Source organism: Plectropomus leopardus, chromosome 11 (assembly GCF_026936395.1).
Source record: "Plectropomus leopardus strain MGB_pleo_1.0 chromosome 11, ASM2693639v1, whole genome shotgun sequence".
NCBI lineage: Eukaryota > Metazoa > Chordata > Actinopteri > Perciformes > Serranidae > Plectropomus > Plectropomus leopardus.
The window spans coordinates 8,256,646-8,274,563 of NC_142186.1; the positions used below are offsets into that span (position 1 = coordinate 8,256,646).

Sequence of the window (17,918 nt, forward strand, 5' to 3'; positions counted from 1 at the left end):
ACACACACACACACACACACACACACACACACACACACACACACACACACACACACACACACACACACACACACAATCTCACTTTGTTAGTCTAGTTCCCCATATGTCTTTTTTTTCATAATGGAAATGTTTGCCTTAATTTGTATTGCACTATACTTTGGTCACTTGCTCTTTGCTATGTGTTTCCATGTCACTTGCAAAGAAAATCACAAAAAAAATGCAAAAAACTATGAAATATCACATGAGCTTAGCACTCTGCCAGTCTCCCTAGCTCTGGGAATTCTTGTCATGTCAAGTCAGTTTTATTTACATAGCCCCAATATCCTCTTGTCCCAAAACGGTTCTTTCATTTTTGACCTCAGAGAGTGGTTTTGGCACTTACCTAACTGCTCTTCCTGTGTGGGTGAGGACTTGAGGTTGCCCTCTGCGATGTAGACGGGGAAACTGGAGCATTCTAGAAAGAGCTGACAAGCAGCAGTGAAGGCAAGGACACACTCCCTCTGGACCAACCCTGATCCTGTGCACGACTCCATATGATCACTGTGCTGGAAGCCCTCTGAAACCAGAGCCCCTGACTGCATAACCTCTCCTCTCTCACTCTCAACTTTGTTCACTTGCCCAGGGGTAATATACAAGGTGATAAGACGGGAGAGAAACTGCTGGAAGTGCTCCAGGCAGCACTGCATGACTGGTTTGTCCAAAGGCTTGGTCTGAGACGGGCCTGAGGAGCGACGGCCTGTTTTGACCGCTGGGTGTGGATGAGGGGTTCGCTCTGTCTCCTCCGAACCATCTCCCTGGTACTGGACAAAGTCTGTGAAGCCAGTTTCTGAGGAGCGACCGCTGGGAGGGTTTTCTCCGTCCTCAAACACCTCCCCATTGCCAGGCAGCTCCAAAGTAGCAGGCAAAGCCTGCAGGAGAGAAGAGGAACGGTGACAAGGGAAGTTCAGAAAAGGAAACAAAGGAAGAGAAGAGGTGTGTTCTGATCAGTGCAGTGAAATTACAGCGAGCGGGGAAACCTCCCATTGATTCCCACGGAGCATTTGTTTCTCTGTTGAACTTTCTTTTTTAATTTATTTAATGATGTTTACAACATCATCTATAGGTGTGATTTGGTACAGCTAGTGCTGTTTTGTTCATACTACATGGTTTGTTTTATGGTGACTGTGAAGGCATTTATGGGCAGAGCATCTGAGTCTAAGCCAAATTTCCCTAAGGTGACAATAAAGTATATCATATCGTATCGTATCTCTTTTTAGTGTTCCAAAGATAAATGTTATGTTGGATAAATCTATCATTTTTCTGTATGATTCAATGTCTAGTTTCCTTTAAAGCTTTGCACACCCACACAGATTTTCTAAATTCCCCTGGCTGACTCGACCTTTAGTCGAGTTAAAGCTGGGGGAGCTACTCTGGGAATTGTGTGATGTCACAAAACTCTTTTTACTAATAAGAATGACAAAGGTTAAAAAAAATAGCAAGAGGATGAAAGAGATGTCAGTCAATTGCACAAAGCCCACACAGCTGAGTAAAGGTCTGAAAAACTCTGTGGGCAGATGATGAATATACAGCTGCTTTCATGGCACAACTGTAGACATTTTTACAGAAGGCATTTTATCTTGTCATTGCAGGGAACGCACAGGTGTGACAGATAACCCTTATGAAGGCCAAATCAATTCACATAAGTGTTCCAGTAGGTCATTACAGTGAGCCAGCACAAACAATAACAAGGATACTTGAACTGTCCACCAAAATGGAAATCAATATTAAACAAACAAATTAAACAAATACAAATGTGTCTATATTGAAATGTCATATCAAAATGCCTTATGTGAAAAAGGTGAAGAATGATGACATTACCTTGTTGTTTCTAACAATGACAATAAACTAGTGAATTGAAAGTGATCAAACAGATAGGTCCACCAACAAAACACAGCACTGCAACTTGCAAACACTTCTAACTTGATGTGAAGGGCATTTAAAAGAGGGACTAACACAAGACTTTATAACTATGTCTAATTTATTAATGTTTTCTTATGTAGCTATGATCAGATGGGAAATGTATGCTTAATTTTAGTAAATCTCTGCATTTATATGTGCTGTACTTGAGCATCTTAATGTTGGGCAGCATCCAATCTCGTAAGCCACTGGCTCTTGGTCGGAAGACTACTCAGCCTCTGAGAGCAACAGCCAATATTTAATTCTGTCAAAAACAGACATTTCCATTTAGAATTTAAAATAAAACATGATTACGTATATAGTGATGTAATCAATATCCCAGACTTTCTTCAATTAAAATGTGTAATTTATTGGGTAAAAGTATCATCACTGCACTGTTCTGCACACTGGTCATTATACAGTGAGTCTGAACACACAGCTGTTGGGTTTGACCTGAGGGACGAGTGCAGCCTGAGCTGTACACCAGGCTGGAGTCCTGCTGCAGACACACTGACAGACGTTCTTACAATTGTTTGTTCTTACAGTTCTTACAAACAGTCAGCCTTTGGGAGCCTGAGGGCTTCCTGGGATGCATTTTGATCGTGGCAGCATGCACATTCTGGAGCCTGGACTCAGATGGCACGTTAGATAGCACGCTCTCTATATGTCCCTCAGGGTTGGGGGTTGGGGCGTGATAGTATTCAGAGGATGTATGTGGAATATTTTCCACTCTGATGGATACGGCTCACCCAAGAGGCATCACAAGCTAGTCAACTCTTCTTCCTGGGTTCAGCTGTTGGCTAACCATCTTCTGTCTTTCTACTTGTCCTCTCTTCTGTCCCTCATGGGCCTACCTCAATCTATCCAGCCCGTATCCATCTCTGGCCATGGGACTGATTTGCTGAACTTTTAATCATGCCTCACTGAGCTCTCAAACACTTAAACAACCAGGCTGCCGGACAGGGACCAGGAGGAACGGGACAGCTAAGCGAAGTATTTGTTCCGAACAAGTCTTCAAATGCCTTGTGTCGAGGGAGAGTGGGATGGCAGGGCCAGTCATGAGACCACCCAGCCAACTGCAGCACAGGGCAGGAGGACAGCAGGAGCCAACCAGAGCCGGAGGGGGCCCTGCTCAGGGACCAGGGAACACCACCAGAGCCTGAACTGATGGATTTTTGGGCAGTAACTTGTAGGGGAAGTGGGTTAAGTGGGTCAAACTAGAATTTACTCAGACTGAGGCAGCAACAGGGCCTGTTAAAGGATCAAAGACAGAACTAAAATGATCAGCTGGCAGTGTTATTGAAAGGTATAGTAGTGGCATTAGTTTTGTTTGGATTCCCGTGAACACTTTTAACTTCTAACTGACCACTAAAGCAAACAAATACTCAGATCGTATCTTGATTGAAATGGCAGAAAAAACTTGCTGTGCATTGCAATACCCATTCTACCATACCATACAGTATGCCAGAAAAAGATTTAGTATGTTCAAATAAATAGTATGTCAGACGCAGTATACCAAAGATACTAGGATGTTCTACTACATTCGGTCAGATTTTGCAATATGCAAACCAGCATGATTTTCTAGCTATTCTTATCCACAATCCTCTGCACAGCGGCAGATATACAACATCTTGACAGCTGACTGACAGCTGACAGAAGCTGCAATGACAGATGACAGCACATTTAAGTGACTGATGACCAGTCAAATCGTAAAAAACAACAAAAAATTAATAACGATAGAGAAACGCATATGTAGGCTAATTAAATTAATATAAAATGTTAGAATCAACAATGTATGCAGTTCTAAACTTAAAAGTTAATCATTGTTAAGTAACTAGAGCAGAGCTTTCTGGGTTAACCTCTGTCTCTGGCAGGTTTGGCGAATAGTGATTTGTTTTTACATCCATGGTAACACATATGAGAAAGAGGGTCAAAGTCCAGCGCAGTGTTACAAAGAAGTAATATGTCCCAACTGTGTGTACTGTATGCAATAGTACATACTTAATAAGGGCAGCCGTAGCCCCTACTAAAAATAAAAAGCCTGGAATTAGGAGCACACCCTTGATATTTAACACTTTCCATCGGATATCTGTTACTCCTAGTGAAGAGCACTGCCCTTCCAAATTCAGTTTTTTAAGTTTTCTTTACCCGTTTGTCCTCCTTGTCTCTGCTCTTATCCCTTGCTGAGTCTGCGAGATTTCCTGTGTTGCTGGGGCGGCCCTGAGGCTGGGGGCCCGATGGCAGGGCCAGAGGGGACACCAGCGGCGGCTGCACTTTGCTGAGGATCTTGGAGCAGAGGCGAAGGCAGTGGGTGAGCTCCCCGAGGCCCAGGGCCTGCAGGTGACAGGTCAGAGCCGCCACCATGCGCAACAGCAGCTGAGGAAGATGCTCTGTCTGGATCTCGATGTAGGTCTCCTGGAAATGTTGCAAAACACAGAAGTGAAGTGAGGACTTGAGGTGGTGAACCTGGTATAATGTAATTGATGCCATTAAATAAGACTGTTGCTGGACTATTATTGAAGTCTTCAAAATTAATTGTTGTCATATAGTTTGCTTGCTTAAATGTTGTTAGATACACATGAACATCTAAACGTATCTTATTTCTTTTGTGCCTAGTGACTTGGCAGTGATAAAAGCTACAGATAATTTAATATCAGGACAAAATACTATCTGTTACTTAATCTAAAAATATCAATATAAAAATGCCTAAGATAGTTAGGGTGTAAAATTGCTGCTGTTAATACAGTGTGAGACCATTTATCCAAAGACGTACGTCCAAGCTTCTGTTCTGGTCTTCATGTGACCGTTGTTGTTTCATTTTAGTAAAAAAAAAAAGTTTTGTTTTTCCTTGAAAAAAAGACTGCTCTGCACACTTAGATCCAATTCAAGTATTTAATGATGTCTTTGTCATTAAATACATTGGACCTATGTACCTAAATGTACAGAACCTTCTTTTCACCTTAGTGTTGTGTCGTGAGCGTGGTTGTTTTTTTGGTTGCGTTGTTTTTTCTTTTTAGTTTTGACAACAAGCAGAACAAATTTTTATGGAAGAAAAGGGGAGCAAAAAAGAACAAAAAATGATAAAATGAGCATTGTAACAATAAATTTAAAAAGTCATATTTCTTACAAATATGTGAGCTCTGCAATAACATATAACTGCATGCATGCTTAACAGAAAGCACATACACACTGGGCGGAGATTTCATTTTCACAAGATCCACACCAAACAGCCAGGGTAAGTTTTCACCACATGTAATGACTGTTATAATCCGACTTCTTCCTCTGGATCATTGTTTTTTTTACCATTTAAAAGTGACAGTCAGTCAGTCATTGTGAAATGATCACTCAAAGCAGGAGCAGGAACAAAGACAGCTTGAGGGATGTTGGCAGGACGTTGCAGAAATGTTATCGTAGCCTCAGTGAAGCAGGGTGAGGTGAAAAAGCAGGAAAGAGCAGTACTTTACCTGGCAGATTACCCTCATGCTTCTAGTAGGCTTCAAGGAGAAAGAGCAGATAGTTTGAACAGACAGGAGCAAGCAGAGCACAGGCCACACAACACTTGGTTTGCAGAAACACACACAGGCACACGGCACACACACACACACACACACACACACACACACACACACACACACACACACACACCCACACCCACCCACACACACACACACACACACACACACACACACACCATACTCTCTGCCTTTCTCGCTCGCAAACTCACAGAACACGAGGTTCTCTTTCTCTCGCTCTTTCAAACACAGACACAAGCATTTAAACAGGGTAATAAAAGAGTGAGGCATTTCCAAACTCTTCAGATTGGAAATACTATACAGACAAGCAGATTTCTGTAAGGATGCAAACAATAGTTTGGCAGGGAAACTAAACACAGGCTTTTTAAAACCTGTGTTGAGAGACTGCACACATACACACAGACACAGAGGAGAGAGGAGGTGCAAACACACAACCCCTAATGATGGCCATAACATCCCAGACTGAAAAATGGAACAGAATGACAAATCTGAAGACATGGAAGCCAAATTGCAAATGTTCATGGATGGTGTTCGGAACATACTGGATTTAAAAGGAGGTGTGTGAGCATAACTGGAGTGAGACACAAAGAATGACGTGGAAAGCCCAAGCAGGGGCGAGGGATGGGGGAGTGTAGACGAGGGAAAAGAGAGAATTTGGTGGAGAAGTGCATTAACAAAGAGGGACATTATAAGAAAACAGAACTCTAACTCACTATAAAGGAAGGGCGATAAAAACATGAGAAGACAGGGAGAGAGACTGAATAATGATAAAGACAGAAAAGGAGAGAGAAGGACATTTTGAGCAGGAGCAGCAACAGCGTGAAAGTGTGGAGTGGAGTAAAAGCAAAGACAGAAAGTGGAAGAAAGAGAGAATGGGCGATACACAGAGAAAAAAACAAGGCAAAAAAAGTAAGAAAGATGGAGAGAAAAACAAAAAGAGAGTAAGAAAGGCAGAGAGAAAAAATGATAGACACAGATAGACAAAAGGTTGGAATACAGAAAGAAAGAAAGAAAGAAAGAAAGAAAAAGAAAAGAAAAGAAAAGAAAAGAAAAGAAAAGAAAAGAAAAGAAAAGAAAAGGCAGAGGGAAAGAAAGAGGAGTCTCACCAAGGAAACAATATCCAGTAGGAAATCGACCAGCTGACAGAACTCCACCAATGAGAGCTCTGGAGGATCTAAGCTCCCAGCATGCCTTGGTGCACGTGTGCTGCTGTTCTCTGTCCTCCTGCAACAGAGCCAGTGATGTAAACAGTAGATCCACTTTGTTTGCTCTCAAAAGTTGAGGTGTGGGTGTGATGGCAGTGGGAAAAGAATCTTGGCACACATTAAGCCCCTGCTACCAGAGAATAAAATTTCTGCTGTTAATACAGTACGAGGCCATTTATCAAAAGATGTACGCCCAAGCTTCTGTTCTGGTCTTCATGTGACTGTAGTTTTGTTTTTCCTTGAAAAAAAGACTGCTCTGCACACTTCACTTCAATTCAAGTATTTAATGATGTCTTTGTCATTAAATACATTGGACCTATGGACCTAAATGTACAGAACCTTCTTTTCACCTTAGCGTTGTGTCGTGAGTGTGGCATTTGTTTTTTCTTTTTAGTTCAGAATGATTTCAACTAAAAAGCGTCCCAAAACAAGAGCAGCAGAGCAGCGGTGTCCCTTTGACTCTTTCTAAAGATGAAACGTCCAGCAGGATAATGCATCATCATAAAAATGGCTCCAAAAACATGACAGGAACTTTAGTTTTCCCCAGATTTCACCCTCTGCTAGCTAGGTGTGCATCATGAAGTGGAGACCTGAGTGTACAAGTACACATACATTTAAATAAACAAACAAACCTGCAGCACTCCTCAAACCAACGGGCGATGTAGTCCCACATGTAGTACGGCTCAAACGAGTTGAACAGGAGGTTGGCTGTTTTAATCAGCTCTGCCGTCTTCTTGTTCTCTCGCAGTTTGCTAAAAAAAAAAAAAAGAAGAGGGAAAATTAGCATCATGCTACTCATGGTTAATATAAATTAACAAAACATTCATTATACTGCGAGCCATGATTTAAGTAACTTGTAATCAAAACATTTCAAATGTTTTGCCATTTCCAAGGCACATTTACAAAACTTGAATGTAGAAATTCGTGTCATTCCATGTCTTATGTCTGCATATTTTTCACAAAAATTCCGATTGTTGGCCATTTGTCATTTTGAATAACCCTTTTATGAAATTGCATATGTTTTCATATCTCTATGTTGCAGTTTGACTTATTTTCCATACAATTATTAGTAAATTGCAATCCTGTCCAAGTATTACTTACAATGTTTTGATGCTGTAAACATAAAATGTAATTTGCTTTAATGTCTCACAGCTGTTCTATTCTACCTGTGTTTTTCTGTGATGATTCAACAACCAAACTTTTATTTGAGAGGTTCGTGTTATGCCAGGTTCAGGTTCGCTCTGACAATGTCGGCTTGCATCATGTATGAAACACATCCAGACAAACATGTTGTGTGGTCTCAACTCCACATAAGTCTATCATATGTAATGTCTCAAAGACACAGGTGGGCAAGTGGTGGGGTGGACTGACCTGCTGAGGTGTGTGTGGTCTTTACTGAATGGACTCTGGTTTTGGAGGTCCAACTCTGTTCGGCACTGTGTGTATAGAGTCCGAAACACCTCGATCAGAACATCCTCTAGGATTGCTGGACCTGCAGAGGGGTACATATAGATATGTGAAAGGATATACACAGTGGATGTATTACATTTTGTTTATGCGACAGGCTGCTTGTGTGACATGTTTCCTTATTTATGAATTTACAACACGAACAAGAATGTGTTCTGTGTGTGTTTACATATTGTTAGACTGGTTACCAAGTTCCGGTTTGTCCAGCAGACTGATGAGGATGCGAAAGGGCTTGAGGTCGTGCATGAGGACGCTTTCCTCTTCCCCACCTCTGGCCTTGCCCTGCAAGATCCCCACCATTGCCTGAAACACAAACACAAGCACACATCTCTGTTACAGTAAAATATCAGAAAGTATCTGTATACTCCCGAGCCACTTGACACCTTTATTTGGTTTTTATCTTTCTTTAAATTTTACCTTTAATATTTGGCAGAAGCAATTCCATATATGCATTGAATGCCCTTCCTTTTTTATTTATTTTTCACGCTTCGTCTGTCACATAATGGTCTGAAGCCTGGAACAGACGGTCTCTGTAGTACCAACCTTCTCCCAATGCAGGGAGCTACAATAACTATCTCAGAGCAGATGGCAGAGGAGCAAACAACAAATAAAACCAAAAACAAAAACACTTTCAAAAACAAAACCTCCCCTCCCGGTTATTCCATTTGCTCCCTGTTCCAACCCCTGGAGTACCAGAGCTCATTACATGCCAGGAGGGCAAAGGATGATTTGAGCAAGAAGGGACAGATAGCACAAGTCTGTGTGTGTGTGTGTGTGTGTGTGTGTGTGTGTGTGTGTGTGTGTGTGTGTGTGTGTGTGTGTGTTTTTGTGTCTTTGGGAGAATTGGGAACTGTCTTCAAAGGACTGGCTGCTGGGAATAGGAGAAGACAGCAGGACAAAAATGCAAACCTCAGGGAGGATATGGGAAGAGAAGGATAGAAGGCAATAGATAAATTGTATGGCAGACAACTAAGGGCCAGATCTGCCAAATTGAGGGCAAACTACACATGCATGCACGCACACACACACACACACACACACACACACACACACACACACACACACACACACACACACACACACACACACACACACACACACACACACACACACACACACACACACACACACACACACACACACTTCCCTACCCCACATATAGACATATTTGATCTCAGGAGACATTAGATTTGGGGATTTTTTGAAAGCTAATTTTACACATTTGAAACTACTTTTCATTGGCGACATATCCGCCATTTGCTTGTCACCTCACCTGGACCAGCATGTCTTTCGAGAAGGTGTTGAAGTAGTGGCTTGCATGTTCCTCTGGGTTGCTCTGCCGAGTGCTGCGGGGGCCTATTATCACCCCATTGTTGTCAAAGCCTTCAAAAACAAAAACATGGCGTTAAAATTGCATACACACTCAGATGTACATCTAGCAGATTCAAGCACAAGGCAAGAAGCAAAGCACATATCTAGAGTGGAACATATGCAGATTTAATCATTATTCAGATAAACGTTCTGTATCTTTCTGTTAGTCCTCTTCTTCTTCATCTTGCTTTTTTGTAAAGTCCTGATGACTGTTCCCAACATCACTCAGATTTTAGTCATGTTATAACAAAGTACATCTTGGACTCTTTACACAGTAGAAGTCTAGCCAGATTTCATTATCACTGAACAGTTAAAAGTGTTATGCCAGCCAAATAGCTGGAGCTGGACAAAATATTAATAGTAATATTATTTCCCATTAATTGGGGGAAAAAATCCTGTGACTGGACCAGTATCTGGCTAGAATCACACAATGCTGTCTATCTTTGTATACGACCTTCAATCCACTTTTTAATTGTTCCTTATCACTGCTGGTGATGTAGAAATCTGACATATTCTAATGATGTAATCATTGCAAGTTGTTTTGGAGAGGAGAGTAAGCTTGATACAGTCAGTGTCCATCATTAGCCATGCAGACACTTACCAGCATGTTCATCCACAGTGAGTTGCAAACAAGAGAAAATAAAGTAAGGGAATGATCATCGCAGACACAAGCCTACTGTGTGTTCTATACAACAAAAAAAGATGGAAAACCTAGTGTAGGGATGTCCTGATCAGATCAGATGGAGACATTAGATTTGGGGAGTTTTTTGGAAGCTAATCTGGCCCAATCAGTGCATTTTTTTAATTGATCTGGATCTGTTATTTTGATCAAGTCCCCCACCTGTTCCTTTGTGTACTTCTGCCATCATAGAGGTGTCATAAAAACAGAAAGAACGATTTGTAGCAGATGTTCAGATTGTATTGAAATGTTGCTACTCCAATTAGTAGGAACTGATTTTTTTTCATGTTCAACTCAAGCTGCTAAACCAGTTTTAGTGAACTAGTTTTACTATAATGTTGTAATAAGCAGAATAGAGACTGATTTTTATCTGTTGTGACTGGGGTAATTAAAGTTCAGCTCTAATATAGTAATAATAATATTATTCATTTATAGTGTTCTGCACTTTTATAACAATGCTACACTAAGTGGATTTGAGAGCTCTTTCTGAAGACATATTTTACTGTTGTCACTTAGATATTTTGTGGAAAAAAAAGTTTCACCAAGAGGAACTGTGATAAGAGCCATATAAAAATATTTTTAGTTAATTTACTTTCTAATTTTGTAAAAACAAAATAAAAAAAACCTTAGAAACTGTTTGGATGCAGACATTTTTTTCTTGAATTGCATTGCAGAGCTATTAATCTGTCATACACTCTGGACTGATTTGAAAAACTTTTTAAGTACTTTATGCGTGCAATCGGGACTCAGTATCGGGAGATACTCAACATCAAATGACTCGGATCAGGATCTGGGTCAAAAAAACTTGATCAGGACATCCCTAACCAAGCGCCTATGCAAATTACAAAACAGAACAATCTGTACATAACGGTTTGTACACCAGGGTTCCTGCCATTGTCCATGTAAAACTATTGGTAAGTAATGTGAATCTTCATGACAACAACCACTTGTGGTATAATCCTGTAAAGATTTACCTAACATTCTTGGACATCCTGAAATGAGAATTTCCTCTTTTATAATTAAAACAGCCATTTAAATTGTCTAAATTCTACAATATTCTAGATATAACATGATGAGTGGGAACTCTGGTTTATCTGAATATCAGGACTGTGTCTGTGTGTGTATATCGCACCCAGCAGCCAGGCGTAGAGTCTGCGGTTGAGGGACATGTCTCTTCTCAAAACCACATGCAAAGCTGCTGACAGGATCCGGATCATGTCAGGGCGAGTTGCCTGAACACAACAGAACAGACCGGAACAGACCAGAACATTTGTGACAGTTCCTCTCTCCCTTTCACACACATACATACATATGAACACACACACACACACACACACACACACACACACACACACACACACACACAAACACACATACATGCGCACGCACGCACACACGCACGCACACATGCATGCACACACACACACACACACTGCAGATGTCAGATAAGAGCTGTGTCCCGGCCCTGACAGGCCCAGAAATGTTGTGAGATGAAGGATTTAACAAGCAGCCAACATGAGTCACTACTGTGGCCTCATCATGGTCACACACATGCATGTGAAAATGCACAAAGAGAAAAAGACACACGCATCTGAAACATCACAATAGCAATGCAAATACTCAGACTAGCCAATATATGAATAGCTTTACAAATCACCATCAGCCAGTTACATACTGTGGTCTAATCCTGACTGTGAGACACACACGCACCATTACCATACTGCAGTTCACACAGAGGCCTGGAGTCACAGCCACACTTCAGTCACACAGCTCTCCTTACCTGGCTCATATGGAAGGGGAAGCAGAAGAGGATCAGATCCAGGGTGCTCCTTTGCACCAACACACTTGAGTCCTGGACTGAGGTACTGACCGCCTCCACCTTGTGAGAACGGAGACACACTATTACTGAACTTGCCTATGTCCATTAAAAACGGTTCCCACACATTTTTAGCAATGAATTGTCTTTAATTTTCCATAATATTTTACCCCCTTTTCCAAGGTGACTAGAGATGTCAATGCACTTTGACATGTGTTTGGATTATAGTTTGCGGGACATTTCTTGCCAAGTTGCTAATTATGTCTTTCCTGTGTTTTTGAAAGAAATGAAACCAATTTTTTTGGGTTTCAATAGATTAAAATTATTGTGAAACAAATCTGAATTCAGCACAAGAAAACTGATGTCTAACCAGGTGTTAAAGGGTTAAACTGTCAGCTGTGCAAAGCTTATCTTAAACTCAGGGGCTTCTAATCATGGCATTAAGTATTTTTTAGACAGGATGTTTTTATGTAGTGTGCAGTCATGTACCATGAGCTCGATGTCACTGCCCATGACGTAGAGCTGGTCCTCCATGGAGAGCTTGCGATTGAGGTGCAGCAGAACAAAGGACACCCCGGGGAGACGCACAGCAGGGCTGGTCAGGATGCTGCCCCACAAGGCACTGTAGAAGGCAGACTGCTCCACTGCTGCAGCCACCTTCTCCAACAGGGTGTTGGTTCTATGAAAAACACAGAGAGCACACAGTGAACATGTTTATTATTATGTACACAGCTTGCACGCAGCTCCATCCACTCTTAAAAATGGTGTATTACAGCCTTTTCCAGATGGAGGCAGTCAGTTCTTATGGCTTTCATGTAATGATCTAAATAGTGAATTGTCAAGCAGTGAATTAAACAGAACCACATACATACATATAAGACAAACACAACTGCTTTATCGTTAAGTGAAAAAGTATTCAACTTTCCACTGCTCATAAATGTGGAAGCCCTGGCTGTAGACTTCATGTTTCTTTGGTGTGACCGTGTCTGCTACCTTGTTGGAAATATTAGGTGTTAGGTAACCGTTACTTCGCTTAATTACTGTGTGTTTATGAAGTCACACTAGATTCGCCTACAGAGTATGAAAATAAATCCAAAGTGATCTTGCATGATTAACCTATATTTTGTTAATCATATAGTTTATTTCTGTCTAAGGGCCACAATTGGTTTTGATGCAAAATCACATATATTATAATATTTACTGAGATGCAATAGTTGCAGGAGTTTTATATCTCCTTGGCTGATGTAACATCACACAGCACACTCATCTATACTCATCTGTGAGTGAGAAAAAAATATTAAAAGCACCAGGAAGAGAAAGAAAGAGAGATACAGAGATGGCTGGAAGGATCGGAAAAAAATTGTTCCCATTGCAAAATTGGAGAAGTTGAAACTGAAATTCATTTTTACCAAATCTACAAAATACAAAGAAATTACAGATGACTACTTTGAAAAACTTCACCAAAAAAATCCCAGACTCTTTAACCCTCCCAAAAGAAAGACTCTTTTGAATTACTTCACGAAGAAGAAAGCTCTACAGCACAGCTGGCAGGAGAACATGTTTACAGATGTCACAAAAATTATTTTCTATATATCTTAATAATTACTATTACTGTTATCTGATATGAATTTTGTTGATTAACAGTTGTAATTAACTAATAGCATATTCATCTTATTAAATATTGTTTTTATTTTACTGATATATTATTTTGCAATGTTAATGTAATATGTAATGCTTTGGCAGCAGTAATTTTTGCAGTGGTCATGCCAACAAAGCAACTTTGAATTGAATTTTGAGAGAGAGACAGAGAGAGAGTGAGAGTGAAAGAGAGAGAGAGAGAGAGAGAGAGAGAGAGAGACAGAGACAGAGACAGAGAGACAGAGAGAGACATCAGTCAGTGCTGCTAAGCTTTATCATTTACCCACTGTTGTTTATGAGACCATTTAAATCTCACTGTGAAGCTTTAGTTTGCAATTTTTAAGATATCTTGTAACTATCTAGACAAAATACTCTCAAAATACTATTTGTATCGTGAATTCTCAGTTAAACCAGACGGCACAAAATTGTTATTTCGACAGGTAAGATGGGTGGATTTTTACAATCCTATTGCAGCTTAAAAACATGAAGAAACTCAGATGCCCTCTGTGTGGAAATTATTGAAACAGTAACAGGAAACGGCATCAGAAGGTAGTAAAACTTATGCAATCTCCAGTTAAACTCTGCAATTTGACAATGGCAAAATGACGTCAAAGGAAGACTGTAAAAAACTGCATATCTGATATACAAGTACTAAAATGCTAACATATATAGTATGAATCTAAATGAAAAACAGGATGACAGAATATGTGTTGACCTTTTTAACAAGCTGACATGTTAACGTCACACCAGGAAGAGTGCAGGCGTTACTAAAAACACTGATTACATCTGGCATGAAGACACCCAATGATGCAGTCCACCTCTAGGCCAATTATGTCATTGAGGTTTAAGCTGTGACTACAGCGCCCTCTAGGGCCTTTGAGCGTAATCACGGTAGGTACCTAAACATATCATAAGGTAAATGCATTTATTGATAAATCATGTATTCTCCTTTGCAGAACTATCTGGACAGTTGGCTTTACGTTGTTCTACAACTAAACCTAACCTGTTTTCCAATGAATAGCTTCACTGAATTCTTTTATTACCACCAGGCTTAAATCTGGGAAACCAGCCACAGGTGTACAACCTCTGGGACTTTTAAACAAATGTCAAAATATATAAAGTTTATGACAACTAAAAAGAAAGAGAATTAGATACTGAATGGATATTTTAATATGCAATTTCTTAAGATAATAAATAGGGTCAGGTGATATTAAGAAAATCAACTATCACCATTTTTCCTAAAAAAAAAAAAACCCTCAATATCGATATTGTAAGCTTGACTAATGGTGATTTCACAAAATATGTAAATAGTGAGATTTTTGATAAACAATCATCAGTAATGTGGATAGAATGTCTGGGTGGGTAAAGACAAATAAAATAAGTTAGAACAGCCTGGTAAGTTCAGAAAATTAAATCACTTAACTGTAATGCAGCCTTTAAAACCAGTAAAAGACAATGCTTACAATATCTAAAAACTCAATATCTAGTCTAATATCACAAAATCGATATAATATAGATATATCGCGCAGCCCTGATAATAAATGTAACCACTGCAGAAACATATCTGCAAGTATTTCCTGGGATCAAACCACTGATTGTAAAACTGACAGGGTTTTGTTGATGAGACAGAGGTCTTGGGCTGTGTCTTGAGTTTGAAAGATGAATCCTGCAATGACTCATATATCTCATGTATCATTCATATAATCTGAAATCAATTCCCTTCCACATTATGCTATAAAAGGCTTTCTCCTAATGGCCTGTTCCGATGCCTGCATGTGCACATTAAAAGTGGTTTGTCTTTCCATTCCTGCTCTTCTCACCTGTCGTAATATTCAGAGCCCTCCTCCAGACCAGGCAGCACCCCCGTCAGTAGTCCCTGTAGGCCTGGTTTCAGAGTCTTTCCTAGAGGAAGGTAGTAGGTCTCATAGAGCCCCAGGAGCACGGGCTTCACAGACATAGCGGCATTGGAGAGTAAAGGGAAGAGCCCGGAGCTGCAATGAGAAAGAGATACATGAGTGATGTCAAGACTTGATGCTTACATCGAGCAAAGTAATGGCCACTGTGAGTTAGGGTTGCAACGGTATGAGATTTTCACGATATGATAACCATCTCAGAAAATATCGCAGTTTCACTGTATCACGGTGTTACAGAATTATTATCATAATCAGTCAGAATAACCCTTAAAGGAATGAAAACGTTTGAAAAAGTTTTACCATTATAAGTAAGACTATAAAGCATATTTAAACAGAAATATGTATAAAAATAAGTCTTCCTTTTGAAAATAATGCAAATAAAGGTGACAATCTCCATCCAATTGCATTTTTTCAATATCATAGGTAAACAAATGTACATGGTATGAAAATTGTCAGCTTTCATATCACGGTCTATCTTAAACTGCATAACAGAGGGATTTTCGGCAGTCATCGTCACTGTAAATTGCTGTGGAAGTTCAAGTTAGCAGCTCTTGACAGGAATTTACAGTCAGCACTGATAACTGCCTGAAACTGCCAGGAATTGACATAGACTAGCAGTATCAAGGTGAGAGTCACCCCCCAGCCCCTAGGACTGCGTTAAGTTTTCACATGTAAATGACAATGGTGTGAGCTATACAAATGTAAATGACGAGTGAGTGAGTGAGTGTGTGAGTGTGAGTGTGTGTGTGTGTGTGTGTGTGTGTGTTTTCATTAGAAAAGATGCAGAAAACAGTGAATTTAGTCTAATGAGGTACATAGGTATAGGTACATACATACATACATACATATGTATACTGGTTATAATTATAACCAGTATATTGCTGCAACCCTACTGTGAGTGGTACTGTATGTTACCTGTAAAGAAAGAGGTCTTTGGCCAGCCTCTTGGGTCCAATGATCTTGAAGATGATCTCGTACGTCTCCAAGGCTTTGCGGTGGACCCCGCTGGGCAGGGCAGGGTGGAGGCATTGGGCCAGTCGTTTGCCAATCGTCAGCTTCTTGGGAACCACTTGGTACTTTGCATTGTTTTGCAAAACCTGGGACAGGATGTGAAAATGGTGCATGAGGCATGCATGCAACAGTGTAAAAACCAGAACTTTAATCTATGTCACTGACACTAGAGCAGATTAGATGTAATGTGTTTAAAATATTGACACATGATTTAGTTGTATCATCATCACGACATCATTGTTTATTCAGGGAAAATTGACTGAGCATTAAGCTCTTTCACAGGAATGCCCTGAAATTCACAATAGCAGGTTAAAAAGGCTATATAACATGTAATAACAATCACAATATTATGACAACAAAAAACAAATAACTCGCAGAAATGTCTGTAAAAAGATGTGAACAGCAATAAAAACAGTTTTTAAAAAAAGTTTAACAGCAAACAAATCTGCCTTTGGTGACAAATACTTAACAAAAACAGAAAAAAAATTGAAAATAAAAACAATAAATAACAATCATGTCTGTGAATTAACCACTGCAGGAGCACTGCACAGTAACAATATTATCTAACATACACTTAAAATGCTCTACTGACACATACCTGTCTAACTTCAACACCTCTTGTAACTTGTTCCACATATTTAGGTTATGTTCGTACAATCTGTATGTATTTGTATGTTGTACGTGTAAGTCTGTCTTTGCATTCTTGAGATCTAATGCTGTGTATGTTATGTAGTGCCCCAACTGAGATCATTACCTTGTTGAGTTTGCCCAGTGCAGAGATGAGGTCTGCCCACTCACTGGAGTACTCAAAGTTCTTGAGGGCTTTGTCCACTGCTGCCACATAGTTCCTGTACTTGGAGTCACTGAGCAGCTCCACTTCCTCTGCATTCATTCTCCTGGGTGGTTATTACACTAATGTAAAACTCCAGGCACACATATGTACATCACACCTGCAAGGAAAAACAAGCAGAGGAAAAAGCAGAAGATGAGTACGAGTAGATCAATAATACACAGTGGAATTAAGTTTAAGACCAATTTTCTAATAACCAACATTGAAGAAGGGCAATTTAATTTTGCCCTGATGTTTACTGTAACATAAAACATGATCTTTGTTTTTGTTGTCCAGTGAAAAAATTAATAATCTATGTCATATGTTGGGAAAAAAAACTTTTTAGAGTGAAACATATGGAAGACAATGAACATTATATTACCATTAAAGTATCTAACGGGTTTACCAACATAAGTGGAAACTTCTGGCTTTCTTGGCAATTGAGATTCTCACACTGTGTGAGATTCCACTGCTTGGATTCCCATCATGAAAAAGAAGAATTTATCAAATTATTTCACAAA

General features: G+C 40.0%; 1 protein-coding gene across 3 annotated transcripts in view; it reads right to left on the reverse strand.

Annotated features, from left to right (window-relative positions):
* dop1a (DOP1 leucine zipper like protein A) overlaps nt 1-17,918 on the reverse strand; it is a 35,645-nt gene that overhangs the window by 15,657 nt on the left and 2,070 nt on the right. The window contains exons 2-15 of one of the 3 annotated variants that reach the window (XM_088083963.1): nt 17,323-17,518; nt 16,473-16,654; nt 15,465-15,635; nt 12,496-12,685; nt 11,971-12,069; nt 11,323-11,422; nt 9,414-9,496; nt 8,329-8,443; nt 8,045-8,165; nt 7,306-7,425; nt 6,575-6,692; nt 5,400-5,429; nt 4,084-4,350; nt 383-908 (exon numbers count right to left, since the gene is read on the reverse strand). In XM_088083963.1, coding sequence (XP_087940089.1) covers nt 383-908; nt 4,084-4,350; nt 5,400-5,429; nt 6,575-6,692; nt 7,306-7,425; nt 8,045-8,165; nt 8,329-8,443; nt 9,414-9,496; nt 11,323-11,422; nt 11,971-12,069; nt 12,496-12,685; nt 15,465-15,635; nt 16,473-16,654; nt 17,323-17,460 — 2,260 coding nt within the window. In that variant the 5' untranslated portion in view covers nt 17,461-17,518. Of the gene's footprint in view, nt 1-382; nt 909-4,083; nt 4,351-5,399; nt 5,430-6,574; nt 6,693-7,305; nt 7,426-8,044; nt 8,166-8,328; nt 8,444-9,413; nt 9,524-11,322; nt 11,423-11,970; nt 12,070-12,495; nt 12,686-15,464; nt 15,636-16,472; nt 16,655-17,322; nt 17,519-17,918 lie in introns of all 3 variants that reach the window. The other 2 variants (XM_042489227.2, XM_042489228.2) reach the window with 2 other exon arrangements.